At 50.6% G+C, this 12,823-nt stretch overlaps 1 protein-coding gene across 5 annotated transcripts in view; it reads left to right on the forward strand.

The window, feature by feature from the left end:
* The window catches only part of RNF24 (ring finger protein 24), a 29,579-nt gene extending 17,201 nt beyond the window's left edge, over positions 1-12,378 (forward strand). For all 5 annotated transcript variants that reach the window (XM_064419047.1, XM_064419049.1, XM_064419046.1 and 2 more), the window contains 5 exons: positions 755-904; positions 6,273-6,315; positions 7,209-7,250; positions 9,214-9,293; positions 11,150-12,378. In XM_064419047.1, the coding sequence (XP_064275117.1) occupies positions 762-904; positions 6,273-6,315; positions 7,209-7,250; positions 9,214-9,293; positions 11,150-11,288 (447 nt within the window). In that variant the 5' untranslated portion in view covers positions 755-761 and the 3' untranslated portion in view covers positions 11,289-12,378. The remainder of the gene's footprint in view (positions 1-754; positions 905-6,272; positions 6,316-7,208; positions 7,251-9,213; positions 9,294-11,149) is intronic.
* The last annotated feature ends 445 nt before the right edge of the window (positions 12,379-12,823 follow it).

Here is a 12,823-nt window from a genome sequence, read left to right on the forward strand (position 1 = left end):
CAAGGGGAGGGAGGTTTTGGTCACGGGTCCCAGACGTGGGATATGACAGCCAAAATTGCTGCCTCTTCCTCTTGGCTGTCTCTCGCTGGTGCCTCGGGGCTTTCCTGGGGGGAAGGAGCCTGGGGCTGTGCTGAGGAGTGAAGCTGAAACCTGCAGAAGTGCTCTTGAACCACCAAACCTGTGTCTCAGATGGGGAAACAAACAAAGCCTTCTTTACAGAGTCCATAGTCTCCCCATAATTCCTCTCAGAGGCACTGCTGTGTGTCCTGGGAACGTCCTTGTTCTCTTCCTTTTCATCTTTGATGATTTTGGTGGTGGATTTCTATGGAATGAGGAGTCAGTCTGAAAAACCACTCTAGGGGAAGGGAAGGCAAACTTGCTCCAAGGCTTCCTGGCTGCTTTCAGTATTTTTACCAAGTCACTGTGGGGTTTGAGGGATGCTGGCTGCAGCTGGGGCTGCTTGGATGCAATTCCCACTGTCCATCTCATCCAGTGTTTAACTTGGAGGATGATGTGTGAAAGGAAAAGAGCTGGAGGAGAAGCTTACAGTGGGAGAAGGAAAATCCCAGCCCCAGCTGATCCAGCCCTGCTTTGTTTTCAGGGTTCCCAAGATGGGAACTTGGTTTTGGGCAAGGAGGAGGGGATGAGTGAGAAGTCATCTCCAGCCCCCTCCACATCCATTCAAGGACCACTGGTCTGCAAAGTGCATCCCTCAGGAATGTCACATCCCTGTGTTTTCTCCCTGTCTCCACAGCCTACCCATGAGCTCAGACTTCCAGCATTACAGTTTCAGGATGCCGAACATCGGGTTCCAGAACCTTCCTCTCAACATATACATCGTGGTTTTCGGCACAGCCATCTTCGTCTTCATCCTCAGCTTGCTCTTCTGTTGCTACTTGATCAGGTAAAGGAATATTGTAAGGGAATGTTCCCCAAGAGTTCCACTGCTTCCAGGCCCACTACTGCTCCCTCCATCCCAAAAAGAGGATGGCAGCACCAATTTCCTTGACACATCTTGTGTCAACCTGGTGCCCCACAAAGCAGTCACATTATCCGCTTCAAACCAGGAGATAGACATTTGCTAATAAAGGTATGGAATTGTGGTCAGCTTCTCAGAAATCCTGGAAAGGGATGTTTCATGGTCCCTGCTTTTTGCTTAATGTTTCAACACATTTCCCTCTGTAATGAGTAACTCGTGTCCTGCGTGCCTAAGGAATGTTTAATACCTGCTCCGTTGCTTATTGAACACAAATTGCTCCTTCAACGGCACAGTTTGGAGATTAATGATGCAGAGTTGATGTGTTAATCTGAGCAATGGGGGAGCAGGATGGCAGGGTTAAAGGTTGTTTCAGTTTGGGGCTTGTTTTAGTTATTTTATGGGCCATTGGGGAGATTGTTGGGCTGCTAATTGAGAGGAGAAACTCTTCCTGACAGAGGGAAAATGAGGCAAGTGGGCAAAAACCCCAGTGCCTGAGAATTGAGGTGGTGATGGAGATGAGTTGTGCTGATAACCCAAGATGGAGGCTGGCTGTGCTTCAGCCTGTGCCTGGGAGCAGAGGTCATCATTCTGCCAGCAATGGTACCCAAAATTTTGCATTCCCAGAGCTCTCCTCTCCAACTTTTCCATCCCCTTTCCTTCCCCTCTGTGTTTCCAGCTGGCCCCAGCTCCCTGCAAGCTGTGCATCCATCACATCCCTTCCCTGGTACCCAGTCTCTCCCTGCACCACAGCAGCTAGTCCCACCAGGTTATCTATCCAAAGAGTGTTGAAAATATTTTATCCTGCTCTTGTAGACCAGGAAAATGAGATTTCAGTATCTACCTTCTAAATACTTGATAATTCCCACCCATTTTCAGTTCTGTATGAAGCAAAACCTCATCAAACATGCAGATGAGCCCAAACCCAGGTTTACCAAGGGTGATTTGGGTTGCTTGGGCATCATATGTTATTTTTTTTTCCCCCACAATTATGAAAATTGTGTTTTGAATGTGTATGAAAATAGATCAGAGGTGTTCAGAGGGCTCAAGGACTTGTTTTGCTCAGGTAGAGCTCGAGTCTATATGGCTCACTTAGAAAATTGCAGAGTGTTTGGACTTTGAGAGTATTTTCCTGGGCACTCGCTGGGTGTGTTATGCCCCAAAGAAGGAATAACAAGGAGTAATGTCTGGAAGGTCAAGCCAGAAAATCTTTAAATTTAGAAGCTGGAGGCGTGTTGTAAGAGAGAGAGGGTGAGTAACCGGTGAGGAAAGCCAGCAAGGAAGTGGCAAGTGCTCAGTCTCCTCACGTCTTTAAATCAAGAGTGAGGACCTTTCTGGACGAGACGCCTTGGCTCCTGCTCCTGAGGTGCTATTTAGCAACCCATGATAGATGTGGACTTGGATTAGGTCATCCAGTGATCCCTTTATAGCCCAAAACCCTAGAGAGACTCTACAAATGGCTCTTCAGCCCTCCTCCCTCAGCTTTTTTATTGGCAGAAGAGAGCCAAAACAGGATCCTCCAGCCCCCATTGGGGAGGGTTTTGCTGTGCTGTGGGTTTTAGCTGTGCCAGTGTCCCAGGAGCCTCCACCTCCACGGAAGCTGCTCTGTAATCTCAGCTCATCTGGGATATAAAAGTCTGAATTTTGGAAGCACTGTAGGTGGACAACAGGATGAGGACCACCCACCTGCAAGAGCAGAGAGATCAACAGAAGGACAGGGTGGTCTCCTCCAGGGCTCCAGAGTTCTGCTTCCATCCAAGGGGGTTCTTTGCAGGTCACAGCAGCTCCTGGCTTTCCCATAGGTGCAGCATCAACACAGCCCTTCCTCTCTATTCCCATAACTCCACATCTCCAGATATTTGGCAAACACCAAGCAAGGCTCATGACACCATCCTCAGGCCCTGGTTCTCATTTCCTGCTCTGGATCAGAGCAGCCCCTGCAGCTCTCCCTGAATCCCCAGCTGGGGAGGCATCCAGAGTGTGGAAGAGCCAATATGAGGTGTATTCACCCCAAATCACAGAGCTGATGGCATTAAATAAAAGATGTGCTGGGGAAAGAGAGGACATGGGCTGTGCTTTGCATTTGTGTCAATACAAGCTGTGCTGCCTGCTCCAGGGGAAGGAAAAATGACATTTTTAATTGGATTGGCTCAAAACAAGAGTCCAGTTTCACAACAAAAATCATCATTGCCTGTGTATTGTTCAGGTGAACCTGAGCTTTTCTGGTGCTGCAAACCACTCAGGTCAGAGCTCAGGTCCCTCATGGCTGCTGCCTCTGCTCAGCAAGATTACAGATAAAAAAGGAACAAGGAAATGAGATTTTGCAGGCAGCTGGTAGTGTCTGATCTGTGCTGAATTAATGAAAGTGATAAACTGATGTTGCCTTTGGTCCCATAAAACCCAGTCCAGAAGGATGCTGAGCTGAGCAATGCCACCCTTGCTGTGGGTCAAGTCTGCAGCATCCTCTCTCTGTGCTTTGCTGTGGATCATCTAGGGCTCATCCCTGCCCAGCCTGGAGCAGCTCAAAGTCTCTGGGAAGCTCAGGGTACACAGCACCTAAAAAGCCTTTTTTTGGGGGGGGGTTGTTTCCTGCTGCATTCAGACCTGCCAGGATCCAACACAGTGGTTGGGTTTTGTGTTCAGACAAAGGAATGGAGCTGGGGAAGGGTCTGGAGCCCCAGGAGAGGCTGAGGGAGCTGGGAACGGGCTCAGCCTGGAGAAAAGGAGGCTCAGGGGGACCTTGTGGCTCTGCACAAGTCCTGACAGGAGGGGACAGCCAGGGGGGGTTGGGCTGTGCTCCCAGGGAACAGGGACAGGAGGAGAAGGAACGGCCTCAGGCTGGGCCAGGGGAGGGTCAGGTTGGATATTTGGGAAAATTTCTTCATGGAAAAGGTAGTCAGGCATAGCTGCCTGGGGCAATGTTGGAGTCCCCATCCCTGGAGGAATTTAACAGCCATGTGGATGTGGCACTTGGGGACATGCATTAGTGGTGGCCTTGGCAGTGCTGCTGGACTGGATGATCCTAGAGAGCTTTTCCAACCCAAACGATTCTGGAATTCCATGAAGAGCCCAAGGAGCCCGGCTGAGCTGGGGACAGCAACACAGTGATGGGATAAAAAGCCAGTGCCCAGGGCCTTTCTTCTTCTTCTACTATAAAGCATCTAATATGGAAACCTCAGAGGTAAACCTGCAAAACATTTTTCCTCTGCATTTTATCCCCATGGTTGTTCACGTGCTGTAGGTGATTCAGTCACGCAGAGAAGCAGGGAGCTCCCACTCCTGCAGGAAGGGATCCCAAAGCCCCAGAGAGGCAGTTGTTCCTTCAGGGTGGGTGACAGCACACAGGATCAGCAGCCAGGCACTGTGTGGTCCCTTATCTCGGGCAGACATCTGCCAGGAATTCCTCGGGAGTCACAGCACTTGACACGAGATGGATGGAGCCTGCTCCCACAGGGAATAGCGCTTGCCAGGACCCGGGGTCTCCTCACGACAGCTGCCCCACCAGCATCCATCTGGCCCAGGATCCTGGCTCAGAGAGCAAGGAGGAGCAGGCTGAGCTCGCACGCTTCGCCACCAGATGTGCTCGTGCTGCTCCCCAGTACCTCCAGGGAGGAATTTTTTTGGGAAAATCTCCCTGTCTAGCTCAGCACAAGCCCAGGGCATTGCAGATCTGCGCTTCCACAGCCAGGTGGTCACTTCCTCCCCACCACTGCTCCAAGGTGCTCCAGTGGCTCAGACCCTTGGTGGCCACTCAGTGCTCCATCCAGAGGGATGCTGCTTCCCATTCCAGGCGAGTTTTCCCTTGCCTGTGGCCTCGCTTCTCCCCATCTGTGTTTCATAAGCGCCTTCCCAGCCGCCGGATCCCTGCGGATTGGGCCGGTTTCATCCTGTTCCCTCTATTGTTCCTGCATCTTCTGCTCATGTTTCTGTTCAAGGTCACTGCCAGAAGGATGAGACCCCAGTCTCCTCCTCCTTCTCTTCCTCCTCCTCCTCTTCTCCTCCTCCTCCCTGCCTGCTGCAGTGTTTTCCATGGTTCCTGCCAGGCAGCATTGCTGGAGCAGGAGGGATGGCTCCCTGTGAGATTTGGGACTCAGGAGCTTTGTGCATCTCTCTCTGCAGCATTAAGGTGCATTTTTGCCCATCCCTCACCTTCTAAGGCCCACAATATTTTGGGGGAGGGTGGCAGACATAAGGAAATCTTTTCCCATACCATTTTTACATCTCCCCCACTACAGCATGGCAGCGTTGGAAAACCCCCAGAAGCTCAGGTTGAAGCAGTCAGGAATTTCAGACAGCCCTCAAATTATTTTTGCAGGATAGAAATTCCAGGGAAGGGGGTTTCCCATCTGAAATCACTTGGGGCTGGTTGTGGAAAATATTCCAATGGCTCTCCAAGCCCTGCAGCCACATATTGACTCTGTATTGAAAGTCCTTGGCCAACTCTTCAGCCCTGGGGACTTCCCTCCTGAGTTTTCCAAGCACTTTATTAAATGCCATGTCTGGTAATGAGAGGCAATATTGGTTATTTTAATTTTAAGTGTATTTATTTTAGGAGCATAATGGGTTTTTCCAGCCAGCAGATGCCTGTGGAGCACTCTGCTGGCTCTGACTCTGGAGAGGAGAGGCTGGGGAGGGAGGGGATGGAACCAGCACTTTGCTTGTGCCCTAAAATTCCTGCTGGACATCCCACTGCAGCAGGTGTTCTTGGAGCAGGCCCATCCCATTCATCTCCATCCCTCACTTGGCTCCAGGAGTGGATGTGGTTTGATTGATCTTGGAATTGAGGATAAAGCTGTGTTTGAGGAACCCAGTGTCACCCAAGCAGCGTGATGGGGGCTTTGGTGGAAACCTCTGGGCAGGGTGTCCTTCCCTGTCCCTGCTGGAGTGGGAGCAGGGCTTTCCTCATGCCTTGGAAAATGGTGCTGCATTCAGTGTTGGAAGTGTTGCCAGCAGAAGTGGTTGGAAAACTGAGGGGGTTTATGGCAGACTCTGATTTCCTCACCCACTTTTTCTGCTCCTAACTATGTGGTTGATGTGTGCTTGGAAAATCAGGGAGGTCAAAAGACAGATAAGGGAGGAGTTGTGTGCTTTGGGATGGAGACATTGCCCTGCCAGCAACAGGGAAAGCTGGATGCTGCCTAAACATGTCATTTCCTGTGGCCATTCTCATTTCTGAAATCAAAAATGTAAAATATGGCATGTTAAAGCTGGAAAGGAGGGACGTGGAATGTTTGAGGTATTTCAATAATCCTGATTTTTTTGCCTGACCTCACGTTTCTCCCTGCTTTCATTGCAGGCTCAGGCATCAGGCACACAAAGAGCTTTACGCCTACAAACAGGTGAGATGATCCTCTAACTTTTTTTTTTCCTTTCCCCCCTCCCTAGTGCCAAATCCATCAATTTTCCTCATGCTGTTCCTCTCCTTGGGAGGTTTCTGGCCCTCAAATGGCAGTTGTAGCACCTAGGCCAATCTGTCCCTGCTGATTTTATTGTCCCCTACCAGCTGGGCCCCCCAGGACCATCCCTCACCTGCTCATCCCCAGGTTTTCCTTTTTTCATCCTCAGTTTTCCACTGAGGTCCTGAGCAGTGGGAGCATCTCCACACCTCTGGAGCACCCCCAGCTGTCCAGCCTCACCCCCTGCACAGCAGTGATGCCATCACTCCCCCAGTCACCAAACTTAGATTTTGTGGGGTCTGCATCTGCTCCCAGGGTTGGATCTGGCTGCTCCAAATCCCTGAAGCCACAGGGAGCAGCTCCATGGGGAGCCCAGCTCTTCCCTGCACCCACCTGCACTTAGAGTTAAAATAAACACAGCCCAGAGGTGTCAGGCTGCTGCTCCCACGTCCTGTTTTTTTCCAGGATTTGTGGGATTTTCTGCCTCTGACCCCTTGGTCTGTGCAGGAAGCTGGGTGGAGCTGGGCTGAAAGCACCCCTAGACAGTTGTGCTGCATTTACAGCCCTCTCCAGGTGCTCAGCTTGGATGGAGGGAAAGTGAAGTGATAGCTCAGGAGGGTTAAATTTGGGAGGAAACCTCCTGGATTTAATCCTTGTGGTTTTATCTTTCCCCTCCTCCTGTCCCTGCACAGGGCCCCTCGTGCTCCCTGGCTGTGCTGGGTTTACTGGGGGGTTTCCAGTTCTACTGGGACACTCAGTGGGATCCCTTTTAGAGATTTTTCCTGGGAATGCTGATGGCAGAAGCTCTGTCCTGACCCCAGCTCTTTGCCTTGCAGGTCATACTCAAGGAGAAGGTGAAGGAGCTGAACCTCCATGAGGTGAGCACATCCTGGGCCAACAAAAGCTCCCTCTCCCTCCTCTTCCTCACCCTGGGGAGGGGGCAGACCCCCAAATTCCACTCCCCTGGGAGCAGAGCATGCAGCCAGCTGTGCTTTGGAGATGGGGAAAGATCCTCTGCAAAAGTCTGGATTGAACCCTCTCCCCGCTCCTGTCTCCCCTTGGCTTTTCCTGCATCGTTATTGTTATTTATTGTGTTCTTCTTATCACAGTGATAAGAACTGTGGATAAGGGGAGGCCGAGGCAGTCTGGGCCGTGTATAAACAGTGTCCCTGAGCAGGGACTCTGCAGTACCCAGCACAGCTCCGGGCAGGGAGAGCTGAGATCAGGATAAACACGATCCCCGCTCCTTGGAGAGGCGGATCCGCTCCTCCCTCCCTGCCCCCGAGGGCTCAAACACCTTCCTGTATCTCCATGGCCTTCCAGGCCTTTTGGGCCTGAGCGTTTCTATTCACAGCCCATTTTTCCTGATGAATTTGAGCAGGAATCTGCTGAAATCCCACGTCAAAGCACAGCCTGGATTGATTTATTTATTCCTCTAGAGATAACAAAAATGCCCACCCACATCCGGGCACGAGGCTGCTCATCTGCTCAGCACCAGCTCCAGTTGTTTCTAAAGCACTATTTATTTTATTTTAATCCCCTGAGCAGAGCCCATCCCACGTTTTATCCTGACCCTCCACTCCCCACAGCCCCCAGGGTAAATCCCAAGGGCCCCGGGGTTGTGAGCAGTCCCTGGTGCAGGCCCCTCTTTCTGATCCACTCCCTTCAAACCGACCTGCAGTGGGTTTTTTTCGGCACACAGGCTTCAAAGCACTTCCTGGGGTGAGAAATGGGCTGGAGGAGGGATTTGGGAATGTGCCAGAGCCGGGAATGGCCTCAATAATGCTCAGCCCTCCTCCTCCACCTCTGTTCCCAGCTGTCTGCAGCTCTCCCAGCTTTTGGGGAGGACGAGGCCTCTGTGGGGAAGAGGACAGAGCTGTTCAAGCTCTTCCCTGGGATTTGGAAAAGCCTGGAAGGGTTTAGCTCAAAAAGATCCCATTTTGGGCATTTGTATTTTGGCATTTGGAGGCAGTGTTGCTGGAAAGCAGAGGACGGGGTGGGAATTTTCCAACGTGAAGAGCCCTGTGGAGGGAGAGCTCCCACCCAGCCCTTCCCTCCCTGGCTCTGCCTCTGGTTTTCCCCTTTTCCCATCATTCTGCCTCTCCCAGGCCCTGGGGGAGCTCAGGATGTGTTTTCCTCAGGGGTGACCCCAACATCTGCACCTGGCCCTGCTGCACTGAGACATCCCAGGCCAGGGAGGCTGGGAAAACCACCCAGGAATATCCAAAATCCCCTGGGATATCCAGGATGAGTCAGGAGGAGTTGGCTGAGAGGGTGAAGGAGGTTTTGGCTGAGAAAACAGCCAGCAGCTTTCCCAGCCCTGGGACAGGCATGGCAACAATCCCATGGCCTTTTCCTCTTCCCAGCGGTGTCCCTGGGAATGCTGCCAGTCCCAGGGACCAGGCAGCAGCGTGGGTCCATCCCCTGCACCCTGAAACCTCAAACACATCCCAGCTTTGGGATCCAACACATCTGTGGCCTCTTCCAGCAGGAAAGGGAGACCCGAGCCTCAGCCTGTGATCCTGAAGCTTGGGCAGCAGAATTTGGGAAGGCTTTAGGAGAAATTTCATCCCATGAGGGTGGGGAGTGAAATGCTTCCAGAGCAGCTGTGGCTGCCCCTGGATCCCTGGCAGTGCCCAAGGCCAGGCTGGACAGGGCTTGGAGCACCCTGGGAAAGTGGGAAGTGTCCCTGCCCATGGCAGGGGGTGGCACTGGGTGGTTTTTAAGGTCCTTTCCAACCCAAACCATTCCATAATTCCATGATTTTAGCCACCTGGTAGTTTTTATTGGCAAATGTTGCTCCCTGAGCACTGACATTCCCTGTGCATCCACACCCTGCAGATCTGTGCCGTGTGCCTGGAGGAGTTCAAGCCCAAGGACGAGCTGGGGATCTGTCCCTGCAAACATGCCTTCCACAGGAAGTAAGTGGGGCCATGCCAGGGCAGGAGGGCAGGAAAAGCCCCTCTGGGATCACCTGGGCCCTGTGGAGCAGCTGCAAAACTCAGTCACACTTGGGGGAGCTGGGGTGGAATTTTTAGGGTGCCCTGTGCTGAGTCAGCACTTGGCCGTGGTGATCCTCATGGATCCCTTCCAAGGCAGACTGTAATTCCATGAAAAATGGAAATATATAGATTTAATTTATTCATTTTACAATATTTATTTATTTTATAATCATATCTATTAATATAAAATTTATTATTATTTTTATATTTATATATGTTACTTAATTATTTATTTATATATTATATATATAAATATATATAAAGCAAACCCACTAAAATTTGTTACTATATATAATAATAATATTTTATATAACAGTACCATATAATATTCTATATGTTAAAACTACATCATATAAAATATCTATATATTACAGATATTTTTATATTCTCTGTATACACATTATATATTTATATATTATATATTTTGCATATTTATACATTTATATATACACTATACTATATATACTGTATATATACTATGTATAACTATATAGTTATATATAGTTATATATTAAATATATATTAGTTATATATTTAGTGTACATTAAATATAATATATTAAATAATGTATTAAATAATATATATAATATATATTAAATAGTATATGTTGAATATATATTATATAACATCTTATATAACATATAAAATTATATATAATACATAATAGTATGATTACATAAAATACATAATAGTATTATTATGTCAGAGTTATTTACATAACTTTTATTTTATTTACCCATCCACATTATATACATGGTAGTGGATTATTGGTATATTGTGTGCAGATTCTGTGTTTATATTTTCACAGACACCTTTTATTTTGTTTATTTTCTGGTAGGTGTATGCATTTTTATATCCCTATTATATAAATATAAATATAAATAAATATAAATATAAATATAAATATAAATATAAATATAAATATAAATATAAATATATAACATATATATAAAATATATATAAAATATATATAAATATAAATACATATTGATATATATATAAAATATAAATATATATATTAAAATATATAAATATATAATTTATATACAAAACATATCTATACAAAATCCCTGTATACAAACACAGAGAACCCCCCCAAAAAATCCCATTAAAACATAAAGGCACCCAAATGGTGAATTAAAAACTGGGCAGCAGCAAAGCTCCAGGGCAGGGGAGAGGGGCTTGGGGGGATTCTTACAGCTCCACATCCGTGTCAGGGGTCCCCAGTGATGTCAGGTATGTCCCCACTGATGTCAGGCGTGTCCCCATCAGTGTCAGGCGTGACCCCCAGTCATGTCAGGCGTGTCCCCAATGATGTCAGGGGTCTCCTGTTATGTCAGGGATGTCCCCAACCTGTATCAGGTGTGTCCCCACTGGTATCAGGTATGTCCCCAGTGATGTCAGGCGTGTCCCCATCAATGTAAGATGTGTCCCCAGTGAGGTCACTCGTGTCCCCAATGATGTCAGGGGTCCCCAGTTATCTCAGGGATGTCCCCAACCTGTATCAGGTGTGTCCCCATCAGTGTCAGGCATGTCCCCAGTGAGGTCACTCGTGTCCCTAGTGATGTCAGGCGTGTCCCCAATGATGTCAGGGGTCCCCAATTATGTCAGGGATGTCCCCACTGGTATCAGGCGTGTCCCCAGTGATGTCAGGCGTGTTCCCATCAGTGTCAGGTGTGTCCCCAGTGATGTCAGGGGTCCCCATCAGTGTCAGGCGTGTCCCCAGTGATGTCACACGTGTCCCCACTGACGCCCCGTGTCGCCGGTGTCCGCAGGTGCCTCATCAAGTGGCTGGAGGTGCGCAAGGTGTGTCCCCTGTGTAACATGCCGGTGCTGCAGCTGGCGCAGCTGCACGGCAAGCCGGACCCGGGCCCGCCGCAGGGGCCGCTGCCCGGCTCCCAGAACATCGTATAGTCCCTGCCGGGCCCGGCCCGCGGCGCTCGGACACAACCAAAGCACTTGGGCCGCAGCTGAGCAGCCCCGAATCCCGCCGGGATGAAGCCCGGGCTCGGATCCTCCGCCAGGGCCACCAGGGGACTCGGCATCCTGGGCACGCCATCCTTCTTCCAGCACCTCCCTTCCCCAGCCCCGCGGCCGCCGGGGAGCGGCGCGGCGGCACCCAGCGACCTCCGGGAGCAGCGCCGCGGGCCCGGGCATCGCGGCCGCTTCCCGCTCCCTCCTCTTCGCCTTCGGTTCCTTTGCCTTCGCGGTTCCCGGCAGGAAATGCGGTCTCGCCCCTGGAGTCGCGCTGCGGGTCAGTGTCCCCTCGGCACCCGGTGTCAGCCCCGGGGGTGGCTGTGAGGGGTGTCCCGGGTTTGGATTCCTCCTCTCCCTCTCGAGGGTGGCTGTCCCTCCTCCTCGGCTACCTCAGGGGCCTGGAGCTCCTGTGAGGGGCACCGTGCTGGCCTCAGCAGCAGCAGGAGAGCCACGGCGCGGGGGGCAGGCAGAAATCCCGGCCTTTGGGACGGTCCCGTCGCTTCCAGCCTGGCCCCGGGGCTCTGCGGGCAGCGGTTCCCCTTGCCAAAGCACCCAACCCCCTGTCCTCTCCGACCACGGGTCTTGGGTGTCCCCTGCCATCATCACCAGGCGCATTCCCGGCCTTGGGGAGGGGGTGTCAGTATTACACGGCTTTCCCGGGCAGGGCTGGGGGGGCTCCTGGTGCTGTCCCCCCTCCCCCCAAAAAACCCGGGACTGTTTATGGAGCGTGGAGCCTCATAGACGTGTTTGTACACTACAAATTCTGCAGCAGAATATTTTTTAAAACATTCGCTGGTTTTGGTTTTTGGTTTTTTGTTTTGTTTTTTTTTTCCTCTGTTTGTTTGGTTTTTTTGTAAGCTCTATTTTTGTATATTTAATTGCTATTTGAAAATTCTAATAATGCGTCTTTTTTGCTAATCACACTCTTCTTAAGGAAAAAACAGGAAAGAAAAAAAAAACAAACAAAAACAACCAAGAGTTTGCATGTGATTTGACTTGAAATGTAAATAAAAGCAGGTTTTGGAAGCGGGGGTGTGTTTGCAGGGGGTCGGTGTCCCCAGCAGGGGAGGGACCACAGGGCTGGAAGAGGGGCGGGTTTGGGGTCACATTGTCCATGTCCCTGTCCCGGAGCAGAGCCCATGGGGACAGCATCCCATAGGGACAGGCTGGCTGCAGAGCACCCCAGAGCCTCCAGCCAAGAGGGATTTTGCAGGATCCAGGGGAGATTCCCTGCTTAGGGAGAGGCTTTTCCTCCCACCAACCTTCCCGGCCCAAATCCCGCAGGATGGGCAGGGTGGGGTCCCGGTGTGCAGGGGGTGGCGGCACTCCCGTGTCCCTGTCCCGCTGTCCCTGTCCCCATCCCTGCCTGCGGGGCTGCTGCCCTCTAGTGCCGGATCCACCGGGACACCACCCAACCCAGGGAATCCTTCGGATGAGCAGGAACCTTAAATCCCATCCCATTTCATTCCCTG

This window comes from Passer domesticus, chromosome 4 (genome assembly GCF_036417665.1).
Source record: "Passer domesticus isolate bPasDom1 chromosome 4, bPasDom1.hap1, whole genome shotgun sequence".
NCBI classification, from domain to species: Eukaryota; Metazoa; Chordata; class Aves; order Passeriformes; family Passeridae; genus Passer; species Passer domesticus.